The sequence below is a fragment of the Rhinichthys klamathensis genome, unplaced genomic scaffold (genome assembly GCF_029890125.1).
Source record: "Rhinichthys klamathensis goyatoka isolate OS25496 unplaced genomic scaffold, OSU_Roscu_1.1 h1tg000211l_1, whole genome shotgun sequence".
Lineage (NCBI taxonomy): Eukaryota > Metazoa > Chordata > Actinopteri > Cypriniformes > Leuciscidae > Rhinichthys > Rhinichthys klamathensis.
The window spans coordinates 73,100-91,595 of record NW_026606736.1 but is presented as its reverse complement, the minus strand read 5'-3'; the positions used below and the strand labels follow the sequence as shown (position 1 = coordinate 91,595).

The window sequence follows — 18,496 nt, the reverse complement described above, 5'->3', positions numbered from 1 at the left end:
ACTAGTTAATGCAGTGAGGCCACTCGCTGACAGCTCCTCAGAGCTGATGTGCTAGAAAATCACAGAAATTGAGGTACCTGTCTTGACTCATTTGCATATTTTGATATGGTCTCTCTGCACTAGTTGCTCCCACCAGCCCTCTGCTCCACAAGAAACCCATATATTACAGTCCAAACACGTTGTTTCAAACAATCATCTTAACAAGAATAAACAAAACACTGGTTGTTAGAGTTGGTTGCATATTGTGGTTTTCACTCCCCTAAATTAATTTTATGTGAACAGAACAGGATTTTTCAGAAGAGGAGTGACAACCGTATTTAGCTACAGGGTGAATATAGTCGCACTCATCTAATGGGTTTAAAGGTTACAATGTGTAAAGGCTCTAGCACAAAGCAAAGTCTCAGCATGTGTAAAACCACACACACAGGTGGAAATGGTTGATAAATGGGTCTCATTACTTGTGTGATGTTCTTTTTGGAGAGCTCTATTAGCCCAGCTATCTGTACACCAATGGGCCTAAGGCTCAGTATATGTTTTTCAATTCAAGTCTGCATGGAGCACAACCCTGCCACTAAGCCATGCTTCCAACTTATTCAATGTAAAAAAATAAAAATTTTTGGTTTCCTTATGAATTATGAAGAATATTGTGCTGGATGGTACAGACTGTATAAAAATGGATTGTCCGCAAAATATAAACATAAAACAGTAAACACTTCTATCACACCTCATTTGCAATTGAGTCGGTCTCTCCACACCCTACTGTTTGCTACACAGTCAAGACTGAGGAGTTTTTATTTGCCAATTAGTAACAACTTCACAGCAGCTCCGAGTGAAGCCAGTCTCTCAGACCCAATATGTTTGGAAGCTGGGGAGTAGCATGGGGTGGAAAACCGGGATGGGGTAGATTAGGGCTGGGAACGGGAAGGTGGAGTGAGGATGGACTTGGCAGCCATGGCAGCTGATATATTTATTTGGCGTGTGAAATGCTTTGCGTCTGCCAAGATCTGATTGCTTGGCAGGCGGTTTACTTTTAAACTCTGGGTACGGTTTAATGCGTCTATTGCTATATATCATGCAAGATAAAGCATTTATAATTCCAAATGTCATGATTGAATTATAAAGATATGAAAAAAATTTGATTTGTACAACTCTTTGTATGCCTGAAGTTAAAAACAGATCAGTGAAATAATATCACTTTTATCCCAGGAACTGCAGTGCTAACTGGTGTTTCGGAGTATCATACTTACGTTCACTACCAACAGTGCTGATGGGCTCCAGGTCCTGAGGAAAGGGCGTCGCACCATGGCACAGATGCTTTAGGCAGGTGAGGGTGAGCATGAGGGTCAAGGCCAAGAGGGGCCGCGACCCCAAAATCACCAACCTCATTTCAGCTACAGCATAGAAGTCAGCCACACAGCATGACCCAGTGTAGACTGAACACCACCTGGAAAGACAAGAAAGAGGACGATGACGACAATTGCCGTTTTAAAAATGGTCACTGCAAAGATCGCTTTGTATGCTTCTACCTGACTGAACAACATGTACATGTGGCTGAATGATTGTGAAAGTCATTGGCATGTCATATGACTTCTATAGAACACAAAATGAGAAACTTTCATAATTGCGCTTTTACTGTACATCCATTTACAATGAATGGGGACCAAGGCTTTCAAGCATCAGGAAGTGGCATTAAATGGTTCATTCAACTTCAGAAGACTAATGCAGCACATGATGAGTCACTGTACACTTTTAGGATACTGTCGTGGCTATTTTGCATAATTTTTTTAAGCTTGAAAGCATCGCCATTCAGACTAACTGCCTGGAAAATATATAGCAACTAGCGTAATTTTCTTTTCTGGACAGATGGGTTGTCAACAGGGTGAGTAAATAATGACTGATATTTCACTTTTAACTATCGCTTTAATGCAATTTAATATTCAAGCATCATACGTTCACAAGGAGCTTGATAGTGACAGCATAGGTCTTATTAACATGCCCAACGTAATAATGGAGAAACAGAGCTCGAGAAAGAAAGAGAGATGGATTGAGTGTGCAAAAGCACAATAGGTTATATTATAAGGGCCCCAGCCTGGGGGACACCTGGCTCATTGACTCGAACTGTACAGTCTTTCACAGGTGACTTAACTCAATTAACCGCAAAGGCTGCTGGGATGCCGTCTCAGTCTGTCAGCTTTTACACAAGGCCAGCAGGGATGTATCAAAAACTTACTTTCAGGACAATGGAAAAAGTGAAAATCTCCTGCCAAAGAGTTCTATTGAAAATAGGCTGAATTATTAATGACGGCTTTGAGTGTTTGTATTAGATTCATTATGGACTGAGATACTGACATTAATGAGTTTGGCATCAGGTTATTACACATGATACAATGGCAAAAAGAGAATGGAATGTCCTACAGTACAGTGGTTCTCAACTGGTTTTGCTTTAGGATGCAGATTTTACATTGGAAATCAAGTGTGACCCATTACAAACGTAACGTAAAAAAAAATGTACTTAAAAGCAAATACTGAAATGTATTAATTCATATAACCACAAACACCACTGGTCTAAAAATAAGCAAAATTATTAACAGGACTGTCTAAAGTGACTACGACTATCTCTCTTATATTTTGATTGTTTTTTTCTTTAAAAATTATTATATTTTTCTGAACTTTTAAAGGCCTGAAACCTATTTCTGCCTAAGTTGGCTTTTACCAAGTGACATTATGCACCAATTTGCAGAGCCTCTGACTTCAACATTAAAAGATAAAACATTTTCTCCTCCTTTTAGAAGCAGACAAGTCTGTTTATTTTTCCATCATAATTATGCATGATTAAATGATTTAGTTGCATTTTATTATTTGTTTTTCCCTCCTGACTGCGATCAGAAAAGACCTGTGACTCATTTCTGGTTTGCAACCCATCAGTTTAGAAACACTGCTTTGTGTCTTTTAAATTGTAATGATCAGTCCATATTTTGGATCAGCAACTCAAACAAACATCTCACTTTAGCACTTATGCTATATGAAGCCTGATCAGTATTAATCACCTCATGTGCCCACACAGATACACCCTGGCAGGGCTATATAATGGGACATTATGTCTGATGGATTAGCTATACTTAGAGAACTGAGTACAGGGACAGGGTGGTAAGCTCCTAATGGAGCATACACACACACACACACACACACACACACACACACACACACACACACACACACACACACACACACACACACACACACACACACACACACACACACTCGTCTAGAACTAATACAGCACAAAATGTGAGACATCATCTTCCCCAGACTGAAGCTGAAAGGATCATGGGGTCTTTTTCATATGGACACAAACAAACAAGACATCATGATAAGATAAGCACAAACTATACCATCCGGATGTCTTATGACTGCAAAACCAAAGCCAAAAGCTGTTTTGCTTTTCAAGGAATCGATGATGGGGAGATCATGTGAAAACTGATGAATACAAGAGCAGAGGGAAAAGAAAAAGAAGAGGGAAAGAGTATATCTTTTTGCTTAACAAATTATGTCCAAATCCATCCCACCCCCTAATTATGGATTAACTGCTGAAAAGAAAGTCAGATTGCATAGAAAAGTACCAGCACACCTCACCTAAACAAGCCGCATGATTTGATACATCATTCATGCCGTCGCATGGTGTGAGACAAATTACACAACAAAGTTTAATACTGTTGTAATGAAATGTGATGTCTAAGTATAACAGATTGAAAAACAAATTTAGGGAGTGGACTTGCTTATATCCATCGGTTGTTGATTAGAGGCAGATCACAGTTGCCAACTCTCGCGAGACAAATAAGCAACTGTAGCTTCAAAAACAAGCCCAAAACAAGCCCAATATTATTAGATTATATAGTTTCAGCATTATCATTTATTTTTTATTACCAATAAATGAGCCTGCAACATATTAAACTGAAACCACTCCTTTATTAGAAAAGGATAAACGGATTAGGAGAAAAAAGATTTAAAAAAGGTTTGGAGAGATGGAAAAGGACAAAAAGACAATCAGGAAAAGACGGGGATATGTAACACACACACATTATATATAAACAAAATCTTAATAAAATAAATTTGACCCCTATGTATCTTATGTTAGTATAGACTAGTTTTTTTATTTTTTTATTAAAGCCTGTGATAATTAATATATTACAAAAACATTGTAAAAATTACAAATTTACATTACAAAAGAAGGTCATCCCTCTTCTCCCCTGCACTGTCCATCATCTCCCCAACGTCTATCATTGGATTACAGCGTCGCGCGCGCGGCTGCCTGCACGTTGGACGGGATTTTTCTCCAATAAGGGGGCGGATTCGGCGGAATGTTTTGACGAATTACGCCACAGCACTTATAAAATTGCACTGATTGGCTATGGCTGTGAGCAGACAGTGTCAATCAATGTATTGGAGATTGAGAAAACGGCAACCGTGACCATAGATGTAAAGAAAACAAAGTTGCTTGTCAGATTTTCCTAACAAGCAACCATATTTTTTGAATAAGCCCAAAAAAACGCAACCCGCAACCCGTGCTTTTTTAACGCGACTTACAAAAAAAAAAAAAACCCAAAGTCGCGTATTATAAGCGGACTTGGCAACTATGAGGCAGATCTGAACGCAAGCTTGCAGTGATTGTAAGAAAGGGGCGGGGTTTACGCAGACTAAATGATTGGAGAAGTCCTGCATACATCACCAGAGAGTCTGTTGTTTTAGGATATCGAGTTTTGACATTTTGATAAATGAAAGTTTACAGCATAAAAAAAATGCATGAGTGAACTTAACAATAAGATCAATAACATGGATACAAAAAAAGGATACTTTTTTATTTCATGTCGACAAAGATATATATAAAAGCAAAGATATTAAAACACCTCAAAGGAATTAGGTCAAATTAAATCAAAGTCTCATCCTTATATTTTTTTTCTTTTAAGATGTCCCTTTCACTCAAGGCGAAGCACTCTTTAGAGAACCAAAGTTTGAGACCTCAGTGGCGTTGAGCAGATAAGACAAGGCAGCTCATTTCTCCAAGTTGCTCTCTCTGCTGCCATTAATATATGCTGCAAATGGCATCTCAATCAGTACTCAAGGCTGATGTGAACACTGATAGGGCTGGGAAACCAGTGAACGTGTCCCTCAATTAATTAAATGACCTAAATGGATTTGGACTTAATTACTTCCCCTCAGCTCACTCTCTCTGTCTCTGTAAAGCTCTGCAAATCACAGCCAGGCTAAAACAAATGCAGGTTCCAACAACGGTTTACAAGACTTGGCACAGTGATTCTCAAAGTCGGCAGAGATGTTTTCAGCCAAGTTTCAAGGCAGAATCACGAGTATCATTCACAGAGGAGCAATCACCCCATTATGTAAAACTTCTGCTATTTGGTTGACCGTATACTAAATGCTAATCAATAACATTGACATTTATGGTATGCCAGCCTGGCATTTGCTAAAGGATCTTCAGCCACAGAGAGCAGTAGTTGGGTAGATAATCTCTCAATTAATTCTCTTTGCAAACATATATAACGCACCCTAACCATAATCCTCAACCAAAGACACTGCTCTATAGTTCAATATCAGAACAGATACTTGATGGTTTACAAAGTCAAGTTGCACATTGAGCTACATTAAAATATCAGGATACTTTGGTAGGCTTTAAAGTATAATTTCAAAAATCTATTAATTGCAAGGATTGGTACACAGTTGAGTATAAAAGCCAAATCCGTTTAAAATCATACTATGTGATCGCAATATTTTACTGATTAATGGTGCAGCTCTATACCAACCCCAAATGTTTGAATGGTAGAGCATACATAACCCTATATGTTCCACAGAAGAAAGTTAAAAATTTCTAAAGACATGAGGGTTCATTATTTGACAAAAACTTACATTTTTCGGTTAACTATCCCTTTAAATCAGACCAAATCACACAGCTCTCCTACATAGACCACATACCAAAATATATTATTATTTTGTGTAAAAAAATAAAAAAAATAAAAATACAACCATACAAACCCATACAGAGTCCACAAAGTAGTTTGCCCCCCTTTTCTAGGCAGGTGGCAAACAGAAATGTGTGTGCGTGTTTGCAAACTGTTCGCATCTCTCTTGCTCTTCTAATCAGTGTGCATTCATGTGGCGTTCGAAGAGACGCAAGGCACTGATGAGCAGACAGCTGTCGATATCTGACTAAACCCCTGCTTATCCTTTGCTTCCTCCACGGGGTCAGCGCTGGCTCTCTGTTGGCTCGATGTGGGAAGGGAGCCGGGCCCCATTGCGGGTCCTTGGTAAATGAGGCAGAGCTGTTGCGGTGGCGGGGAGGAAAAAGGCCACACTGAAGTTTGAGGAGGAGAAATCTCTTGAGCCCAGGATTGATTATCCGACATTCATTTGGATTTACCAACAGCTCCTTGGCTTGCCATGGGATCAGTGCATCCCTCCCTCTCTTGCAGCACTTTAAAAAATACTTGCAGAGGCCAGCGCGGAAACCCTGATGGCAAGAGAAAGACGGTTTTTATGGCGTGCGACCGTATCACTTTTAAAAGATCTATATTAATTTACAGGTTGACTCTGTTTAACAAGCCTGGCTTTTATCACTGCTGGCTCACGCTAAAAAAAATTACGATTAAAATCTCACACGGATGAATTTAAATTCCATCAGTGGTTTAATACCTGCTTAAGGAAACATCATGTCAGCCAAGAAGGGAGAGAGAAACATGATTTTTTAATTCAAATAAGAGTTAGGCACTTTTTAATGTGATTCACCCCCTTTTGTCCCAAGTGTCACATGAAAAGGACACACTTCGCTTGCTCCCTCTTACTCCTCCTCCCATTCTCTTCCACTCTGGGACCCTTTCACACCCTCAGAAGCAGAAATTGAATGAGTCTCCTCTCTGTATACGTGGTCCAACATAATAAAGTCTGGTGTCCCTGGGCTCCTCTGTCATTTCAAACACGATTAAGCACATTAGTGCTCTGGCTCTCCACGGCCCATTACCCAGCAACCCCGCTGTCAGGGACCCACAAGTAGCTGTGAACAGGGGCAGAGGCCAGACTCTCCCTCACTTATAGAGTTCATAGGATCCAACCGAGTCGAAGATTCTACAACTTCATTCTGAGTTTATAAGATTCAAAAACCCTGTGTGATTTCAATGAGCCGATTGGAACCCCTGGGTAGCCGTTTCCACCAACATAAGAACGGTCTAAACCTGTTCAGAGCATTTACACTAAAGAAAAAACAGATTGGGGGTTTTGCGGGTTGGAAAGCTGTATTTGAGATTCATTTAGTAAGAATGTACAATACAGTATCTGTGTCATATTGGTAATAGTCCAATATTAGTGACTTTTTAATTTACCAACAAACATCAGATATTTAATTGTGCAGCTCCTTTCCTTTTTAAATAACTGTTAAATGTAGTTGTTTACAAATCTCAAAATAAATATTTATTTGAATACAGTACATTTTACTGTTACAATATATTAATTTATACATTTATTTATGTTGTGATGCTCAAATGTATTCATTTTTAGTATTTAATTTGGAAGTTATTTGAAAAAATTGTGAAATAAACATTTTTCATACGGTAGGCCTACATTACACTGTTACATTATACACTATTTTATGTTGTGACGCTTAAATTCATTCATTTTTGTTATAAAAATGAGTTATAAAAAAAAAAAAAAAAGTATACAAATTTAATATCGGCCACAACAAAATTATTATTTGCTTATCGGTATCTGCCAGAATTTATATAACAGAATTTGAACTATAAACTAATATTTATTTTTATGTTATACCTAATATTTATTTTATTCAATAATTTTGTATTAAATATGTATTTCTATTTAATATTCTTAGTTTAAACAATTAGCTAAAATGAATACATTTTTAAATAATGTATGTATCCTCCATTAACCAGCTCTTGATAATAATTTTTTTTATATAAATAAACCCTTTCAATTTGGATGTTTGAATTCCTTTGAATGTTAAAATAGCCTAAAAAGAGTATGATTTGCTTTCTGCAGCGCATTTGTTTGTGGGCAGGTTAAATATGTAGTAACTAAGTTACATTGCCCTTTGGTTGTCAAGTCAGTGGAATGTGGCATCCAGGCACCTGGCACAGCATCATTTCAGTGGAAAAGGGGTGTGGATGGGCTCTTGAAGGCCCTGTCAGTAGATAAACACAGCTGATTAGTCTACATTATTGCACTTGCACTTTAAATTATACCCTTCAACCCGGCAATGATGAGAAACCTTCACTGAATGCCTGTTTGTCACACAGAGATTGAGGCTAATTGCTGCTGAATAGCACATACAGCATATCCAGGTCTCTGGGCAGGAGAATAGGAGAAGAATCCACGCTTGATTGAAACCGAAAGTCCATCCTAACAAGTTCCTCACAAGAACTGGAACAAATATACTTACATTTACATTTACTGACACATTTATTCAACTTGCATTGTATTTGAGGTATAGCACACTCCCTGATGTGAATCACATCCATGACCATGGCCTTGAGTTACAACAAGAATGAAAAAAGCAAATGAGTTTTTGTAAAATGATGAGCTAAAAAAGGCTGAAAGAGAAAGCAAATCACAAATAAAAAGACACAAACCTGGACTCTGGTTCATCTTTAGTCTGGAAAATGTTTGTGTCAGGAACTGATCAACAGCTCTCGAGAAAAACAAAAACAAATAAATTAACAAAACGGCTCATGGGCTCTTGGTTTGAGGAGGGAAAAACAAGCAGGAAACCATATCACGGTGTGTGTGTCTGACTTTCGACCACAAAGACGACATTGTTGGTTTGAGACCGCAGCCGTTCGCCTGTTTATGCCAAAACAACCAATCATTATCACTGACCTGTCCCATGATATCGTCACATGATCCAAGGGTCACCTAGCAGGCAGACATGCACATAAACAGATTACAAACCTCTACCCAGTTTTGTTTTTGAATCGAAATCAATTAGGTCAGTATTCAGGTAGGAATAGCTCGAGCAGGCTTTAAAAAGCCAGATATTCCTGGCACACATTCTGCCTGTGTTTTAAACACTGATCCAAATGGCTTCCTCCATGCTATCAGTCATTTCACTCGCCATCTCACAGGAGACACACACACACACACACACACACGGACGCACATACACACAGGAGCCCCTAATTAGATTTCCAGTGAATGACCACCCTGCTGTTGCTGGGCTAAATTAGAATTGGACTTAAGGAGTGTTGGGCAATTAATGAGGGTCTGCCCCTACAGAACAGATGACGGAGAAAGAAAGAGAGAAAGGCGCATCTGATAGTACAGAGGCCATTTTCATCTTTCATAAAATAGACACACTAGCCCTCATCCCAAGTAACATATTTAAGTTGTAATCTACTCAGAACAAAATCAGTGTATGATGGGATAAGAGCGGGAACTTTGGCAACCGTAGTAACCCAGAAATATATTAATATGCAGACAATACCAGAGTGGCAGCGGGCAAAGTCTTCTCAAGAGCACAGAGATAGAGAGAATGACAAACAGCTGACAGACAGGAAACACTTTGACCCTCAATTGGGATTAGATGAAAAATGAAATGGAAGAATCCTCACTAGTCTTTTCTCTCTCTGAGTGCCTGCCAAGGTTACTGTAGTCAAGTGAAACTATTACGGAGACAAAAGCTGAAAAATCTGTGAAAAAAAAAAAGGTTGGCAATAAAACTGATCTAAAATTATAAAAAATGCAACAAAATATGAACAAAAAATGAATACTAATAGAGCGAGAGAAATGTTTTTTTTTTTTTTTCAATTAATGCTTGTGATATGATTTAATTATTATCCTAAGCCTGAAACAAAAATTTTTAAAAAAAAAAAACTTAATAAAAAAAACCTTACATATTTCAGATGTTCTCTGGTATGAACTTTGTACTAATTGTTCTCTGGTGCGGGCCATCTGACACAAGATCTGAGTGGATCCAGGACATATTGCTGAATCGTAAATGTCCCAGAGATGCCAGATGCTAGAAGTAGCAGTAATGGCACATTTTATAGCTCATTTCATTGACAGCAAGTACTGCAGTATGCTGTGTTGTTGAAAACATGACAAACAAATCTTAAACTTAAGTGTTATTTAGTACATATGTATCAGTATGAAAATAATACTGGATCTACATAAAAACCAACAATAGTAATTAAAACAAAAATTGTGCCTGCAACGTTGTGTTGTACATCTCTAAAGAAATACAACCAGGCCCCCTGAAAACAGTAACGCATTATTTTACAGTGCCCCTGTTACACATCGTACATGTACTTACTATAGTAATAACAGTAAATGGTGCATAATGACAAGCAACGAACCCTAAACCAAACCATAACCAGTAACAGTGGTAAGGACATGTTAATTAAAGGTGGGGTAAGTCGTTTTTGAAATATGCTGTTTGAAATATTAGTTAGTCGGGCTGACACAACAACAAACAAGGTAGGGATGTAGTTATCATCATCGTTATGACGGACAACTCTACTCCGATCCCATGAAAAAAACATGTAATTAAAAGGAATAAAACTTAAAAAGTAAACTACAAACATTAAACTACTTATGCACCATTAAAACTACACTGAAATTAAAAACTAAAAACTAAAAAAAAAAAAAGAATAAAATGCTGTCTTTTGCTCACTGGAATGGCAGCGTGAATAACTGTTAAAAGAATCAGAGGCATCTGGTGTCACGTGGGTGTCTAGTCTGTCAGCGAGAGGTCACAACCTTCTCCCTATCAATGCCAGTCAGCCAATCCCTAAGGAAGAATGGGATCCGCTGCAGCCACAAGGGTTCTGCCTTCCTGACAAGGTCAGTCCATGTGAGGAACAACCCTGGCGGGCCATGGCGGGATGTGCTGCTGCCTCTGCTGGGAATGATGGTGGAAAGAAGCCCCATCAGTCTTCATTCAGGCACCAATGACAATTCCTGCTCATCCCATTCCCCGCTGAAATTCCAAGAGGACTGGCTGTCAGCAAACGTCAATGTGTATCTCGATTAGCATGAAAGTTGGCACGTGATTTGTCACATCTTGCCGCGTACCGCTCAGTGATGCATATGACACACATCGAGGCGATTACTCTCCAAAGGACATGTTGTGGCAACACATCCTGATAAGCATCAAACAAACTTGCAGCCGAACTGACGTTTCTCTCTCTTGAAAAGACATCCCCAGCCAGATGTCCACCAGACATCAGAGAGGGATCCGTGCCAGCCGGCAGACTGCGGCCGAGCGGATCGATACGCGAACCGCCGAGACTGTCCTCCGCTGTCGCCAAGCCAGGCAGACGGCAATGGCATTAGCGGAGCGCCACCGATCCGTCCCCTGCTTGGCTTGCGTCTGTTTTTGTCAGCCCTCGGACTCGCTGCAGCACACATTCATTCTGCAAATCAGTCATTTAGACAGAGAGGGAAAATCAATTCGTGTTTTCTTTCCCGAAGCTGACCTGACGGCAACCTCTTTAAACAAAAGCCCCAAATTATGCAGTTTTACCTTCAAATTGTCTCACTTTCTTCTTTGACTTTTAAAATTATGAATGTAAAACACGCTCTTTTCTTGATCCCTCTCCTCTCTCCCCCGCTCTCATTAATATTTAAGGTTGTTATTTAGAGGCATTACCTGTCTGTATTGACAGAAATTGGAGCCGGCGTCCCCCGGCGGGTATTATAATTGGAGGGTGAAGTGTATGCGCTGGTGGTGAAGGAGGGAGCAAAACACGTTTTTACCCTCAACATTTTTATCTGCAGGTCTATTTTTAATATCAATTCTGTTTCTTCAGGATAAGAAAAAAAAAAAATCACAGCCCAGGGACCACCTGCTAAAGTCATCACTCATACACACGTAGATTCCCAGAGGTACGAATGAAGTGGGTGGTTTTGTGCAGGGGTAAGTGAAGATTTTGGGAGGAGGAACTGGAAGAGTCTTTATCAAAGAAATGCAGTGTAGGCTCTGTCAAAAGCTGCCCGACACTCTCCCTCTGTCTCTCATTCTCTCTCTAACCAAGCACAGCATGAAACCATTCCAATTAGTGAGAGATCCAGCAAGAGAGAGAACAAAAGATCAGCTCTGATCTCAAAAGGAGACATCAGGACACTAACAATGCATACATGACAGTCACGCAACATACTTGATTTCCAATAAACAGTGAGATCTGTGATGCTGAGCAGTTTGCAGTCCTGTATCAAATTATGACTTTAGCACTAATGTAAAGTAATGATGTAAAGAACAGAATGAGATGCATGACAGCAAGCCCCCTCCTCTGTCATTAGTGGTGTTTGTGCTACAGACATGATCTAGAACTCATGCGGCTTGCTGAAGAAAGGTGTGATATTTTTCTAAGCAATATGCAATAAGATTTCCATCAGGCAAACAAGAAAACATTTTTGACCTTTTAAAATGGAAGTTGATGGAATTTTTTTGGGCAAAGAACCAGATTGTCATAAAGCCATTGAGGATGGGTCATTCTGACTTGGCCAACCACTTACAAACTACCAACGCATTCTCATCCTTTGGCGTCATCTAGGTGACGCCATATGACATTTCGTCGAAATCTTACGCACATGGCATCCTTTAGCGTCAATAAAACACGCACTGTTATGGGTAGGTTTAGGTCTGGGGTAGGGTACGGTTATGACGCCTTGGGATCTGCGTCTCATATTCACGCTAAACGATGCCATGTGCGTTGGATTTAGACGAGCGTCACCTGTATGACGCCTTGGGTTCTGCGTCTCATATTGATGCTAAAGGATGCCATGTGCGTAAGATTTCAACGAAATGTCCAAAGCGTCACATGTATGACGCCAAAGGATGAGAACGGGCTGGAACTACCTAGCAGCCATCCAGAACAACAATCTAATAACCAATCTGAACACTTTATCAACCACATAACAACGCTCTGGCAATTACCCATAGTACTGTACAGACCGTAGTCAGTTTAGACACCATATTGAATGTTAAAGGAATAGTTCACTTCAAAATGAAAATTCTGTCATCATTTACTTCATATTTCTTCTGCTGAACACAAAATAAGATATTTTGAAGAATGTTGGTAACCAAACAGTTGATTTTGACTTGATTTTGAACAGTTGACCCCATTGACTTTCATAGTATTTTTTCCCCCTATGGAAGTCAATGGGGAACATCAACTGTTTGTTTACCGACATTCTTCAAAATATCTTCTTTTGTGTTCAGCAGAAGAAATAAATTCATACAGGTTTGAAACAACTTGATGGTGAGTAAATTACATAATTTTCATTTTGAAGTGAATTCCTTTAACGCAGATGAAAATGAGGGCTGTGAGGGATAGACGTACAGTCTTTACAATGGCCTGATAAAGGTCCTAGATCAAGTTATTTTCACAACTTCATTTTCTTTTCTTTTTTTCGAAAGCTGAATAATCGGATTATTGTTAAACAGAAGTACAATCCATTGAACACACTGTGTTCTATCCCTCAGCCTCGTTTTCATTCCAGTCAAAAATGAAATATGGCGCTACCCTGACCAAGGACTATTATAGCAGTGAGATTTGCATGGAATATTGACCACTTATTTCTCACATTTCAAGAAAAAGAGAAAGAATGAAAGAGCGTCCGAAAAAAAAAAGTGTACACGAAAGTGCATATGAAAGAAAGAAAATGCAAATGTAAGAAAGAAAGTGTTTGAAAGAACATACATAACTTAATGCGTTTTCTTCTTTTGAAACTACTTTCTTAGGTGGAGGTAAACAATATATAGGATCTGGTCAAATTTTTTATTGTATTGTGTTGTAAAAAAGCAATATCACACTCACAATCTTGCCGGTGACCTACGGCTGAATCACGGCCTCAGTTTATTACATTTAGTACGCTCTTGGTCGTGAGATATTACTTAAGTGTGTAATATTCCCATGTGTCTCTGTATGGATAGTTCATAGTCTGCACCAGCAGGATGCACAAAGAATGTGTGTATGAGGGGGAAAGAAAGAGAGAGACAGAAAGACCCCCGGGTGCTCAGCCAAGACATGCCGAGCTCAGCGCCTCTGTGCCTGGTGAAGAGGATTTGGGAGGTTGAGTTTCTTTACAGGGCACTGATGCTCATCCACACACACACACACACACACACACACACACACACACACACACACACACACACACACACACACACACACACACACACACACACACACACACACACACACACACACACACACACACACACACACACACACACACACACACACAGAGACACACAGAGACACACAGAGACACACACGCAGCTGTGATCAAACTCCATACTGTGCAGGACTGACATGACACACACACACACTGCAGAAGACTCATGTCATTTCAGGATGGTTAGATTCCTGTGACAGGTCTGTACCCAGTTGTTATGTTTCAGTGCTGAGCAACCCAGCTCACCTGGGCTCCCACACAAACAGCTCTGGGTGCCATCATCATATTTACTTCACTATTCTAATATGTTATTTACACATTACAACAAATATATATTTTGCTGTTTCAGGAAAAGGTTAGGGGAATGGGAAAGAAAAGGAGAGAGAGAGAAAGAGAGAGTGAGAGACAAAATCAGTGTTCCATTCTCTTCTTTAGAAGATTAAACTCTTCATCAAACTGTCCTCTGCTCAGGAAACAGACACAACACACACAAAGCCCTTAATTTACAGTCTCTCAGAGAGCGCTGAGTTAAGGATGTTGTGGTTCACTCAGACACTGACACTCCGTCACAAAGACGGGCGATAAATCGCATCTCTTTCAAGTTAGTGAGTTTGATACTAACCAGCCATCTATCAGGGGTGTATCGTTTTAAATTTCTCATAGTTTGGTTCATATTACAGTTGTAGGGTCATGGTTTTGTCACTGTATTTTCAAAATATTTGTTATTTATTAAATAACAAATATTTTGAAATGTACAGTCAGTAAGATTTTATGTTTTTGAAGGAAGTCTCTTTTATGCTCACTACCTAAAAAATACAGTAAAACAGTTATATTGTGATACATTGTGAAACAGTGATACATTTTCCAGGATTCCTTAATTAATTTAATTATTTAGAATAAAAATAAAAATTATATTCCTTAATGAATATATTTTTTTGTCAGAACGTAAAAGTCTTTACTTATTTACTTGTTCAATATAACGAACTCTTGTTGAAAAAAAAAATATATATAGACACGCACGAACACAAATGTGTGAAAAAATATGTGTATATTCAATCCAATAATCAATTTAATTGTATATGCTAATGAAATCTCAAATGCCATCATAAAATCAATATTTATTAAAAGTGAGCAAAATCTTATTTTGCTAAATGAACGAATCACTCATATAGTATTATCAACTTCTGAATCCACTGTTTGCTATGGAAGCTTGTTTCCGCCACTGAATAAAAAAATGGTAAAAATAAAATAAAAAAATTAAAATAAAAATAATTGCGACTTTTTATCTCACAATTGCGAGATATGAAGTCAGAATTGTGAGAAATAAAGTCGCAATTGCGAGAAAAAAAGACAGAATTGCGACTTTTTATCTCACAATTCTGACTTTTTTTCTCACAATTGCGAGTTTACATCTCGCAATTCTGACTTTATAACACATAATTGCGAGTTTATATCTCGAAATTCTGACATCTTTTCTCAGAATTGTGAGATATAAACTCGCAATTGCGAGTTATCAGGCCAATTCTAAGAGGGAAAAGTTAACTAACTTTTCCCCCCTCAGAATAGTTTATATCCCACAATTCTGACTTTACAACACGGAATTTCGACTTTATATCACGCAAATCTGACTTTATAACACGCAATTGCGACTTTATATCACTCAATTCTGAGTCTGACTTTATATCTCGCAATTCTGACTTTATAACACGCAATTGCGATTTTATATCACGCAATTCTGACTTTATATCACGCAATTCTGACTTTATAACACGCAATTGCGATTTTATATCACGCAATTCTGACTTTATATCTCGCAATTCTGACTTTATATCTAGCAATTCTGACATTATAACACGCAATTGCAACTTTATATCACGCAATTCTGACATTATAACACGCAATTGCGACTTTATATCACGCAATTCTGACTTTATAACACGCAATTGCGACTTTATATCAATCAATTCTGAGTCTGACTTTATATCACGCAATTCTGACTTTATAACACGCAATTGCGATTTTATATCACGCAATTCTGACTTTATATCTCACAATTCTGACTTTATATCTAGCAATTCTGACATTATAACACGCAATTGCAACTTTATATCACGCAATTCTGACATTATAACACGCAATTGCGACTTTATATCACGCAATTCTGACTTTATAACACGCAATTGCGATTTTATATCACGCAATTCTGACTTTATATCACGCAATTCTGACTTTATATCAATCAATTCTGAGTCTGACTTTATATCTCGCAATTCTGACTTTATAACACGCAATTGCGACTTTATATCAATCAATTCTGAGTCTGACTTTATATCTCGCAATTCTGACTGTATAACACACAATTGCGATTTTATATCACGCAATTCTGACTTTATATCTCGCAATTCTGACTTTATATCACGCAATTCTGACTTTATATCTCGCAATTGTGAGAAAAAAAGTCAGAATTGTGAGATAAAAAGTCGCAATTACCTTTTTTATTTTTCATTCTGTGGCGGAAACAAGCTTCCATAGTTTGCAGCTTCCATAGTTTTCATAAATAAAACACACGGCTTTTCACATTCACTGTGAACGCAAGTAATACTTGATGCCTGGTTCGGACACAGTGTTACACATGTTCTGTTGAGAATGTTGCGGTTCATGCTCAAACACGTGCTGTTGTGTATGTGTGTAAGCGAGTATATCTTCTCTTCGAAATATACTGTATGTTCTCTACCTCATGCTGCGTTCACTAATCCAAGCCTGTGCACTCTGAACTGAGACAAATCTGCCATTTTCTCAATTCCAGTTCTAGCCCAAAGAGTATATTACAAGAGCAGCATTTACAGAGACCTCTCAAAGGCTTAGACCACACAGCTGTGTAAGGGACCCCTGCAGAACCAGTCATCAGGCCATATGGTCACAAGGTCAATTTCCCCTTAATAAACATCCAGTCAGCAACTCAACATCTAAAACACACCATCTGAAAAGCTCCAGTATCTGCTACATGACAAACAACCAGACACTTTTAACACTTTTCCAACGACTTTCCACGAGTTTTCCATGACCTTCCAGTCGTTTGTGATAACTGGGTTTTTATAGAAATTGCAAGAGGTTGTAGGGCAGATTTACAGTACATTTGAAAGTAAGGCATCATAGAATTAATCTAATAAATCAGTTAAGTACCTTAATAGATAATTTGTTAATCAGTCAGATACCAATATAGCAATCAGACTTGAAAAAAATTTCAAGCCTTTTCCTTTTGCCAATTTATCAGTTTTGTGATCTGAATATGTGAGTATAGATCAAATGTAAACATAATTTCAACTCAAATCTTAATGGCTTCAGATTGTTTCTGTCTGATCTCTCTCATGACAAGATGCCAGCTGGTGTCCCTGCCTTTAATCTGATTAATTGGAAATATTTGGTGGCCACTGGTCAAGAGTGTGTGTGAGGCCTATTGATGTGCTAACATGGCATTCCTATCACATGCTGAATGATGACACAGATTCTTATAGTCTTCCAATGGGATAATCCCACATGTAATCCTAATCTCAATCTCCAACCATTGATCTCAATCCCAGACCTGATTAAAAGATCAAACGTGGCTCAGAAACACTCTAATTAAGGCTCCCTCACCATATCAATTTACATTGCATAATAATAATATTTTGCATCTCGTTTACAATCAGTTAATTATCTAGACTCTGAGACTCATACTGTAATACACTTTAGCAGAGCTACAGAGAGAAAGAACCTTCAACCAGATCGACCTTTCACAAAAAAAAAAAAAAAACTGGTTAGTCAGTCACCCTCACCATTATTTTTGCATCATTGAAGGATGAATATACACAAGCGCGAATGAGATTCTAAAAGATGATTTAGTAAAAAAAAAAAAAAAAAAAAAAAAAAAAAAACACGGACAGATTTTGGTCTGTTTCTCATGTACAAGGCTATTGTAAGCCTTGAAAAATGAAGTATGAGTCATGCACTAGTTTATAGTGCTCTTTTCTCTTTTTTGACAACTTGACAAGAAAGTAAATGATGACAGAATTTTCATTTTTTTGGCGTGAACTGTTCCTTTAAGCATTGAGGTTTGATGTTCCACTAAAGGTTCTTGAGCTACAAACAGATGAACAGTACATGTTAATGTGTGTGTGTGTCTGAATGGAACAGATAGAGTGTGTGTGTTTAATGCCCTTGCTCTGGCGTCAGTAAGCATGTGTGTGTGTGTGTGTGTGATAAATGCACTCCGCTTGTCAGATTTGAGATTCTCTTTAGTCTGAGCAAGAGGCAGTGAGAGGCC

At 38.4% G+C, this 18,496-nt stretch overlaps 1 protein-coding gene across 7 annotated transcripts in view; it reads right to left on the bottom strand.

The window, feature by feature from the left end:
* sema6e (sema domain, transmembrane domain (TM), and cytoplasmic domain, (semaphorin) 6E) overlaps positions 1 to 18,496 on the bottom strand; it is a 133,504-nt gene that overhangs the window by 50,246 nt on the left and 64,762 nt on the right. For all 7 annotated transcript variants that reach the window (XM_056263944.1, XM_056263950.1, XM_056263951.1 and 4 more), the window contains one exon: positions 1,248 to 1,444. In XM_056263944.1, the coding sequence (XP_056119919.1) occupies positions 1,248 to 1,386 (139 nt within the window). In that variant the 5' untranslated portion in view covers positions 1,387 to 1,444. The remainder of the gene's footprint in view (positions 1 to 1,247; positions 1,445 to 18,496) is intronic.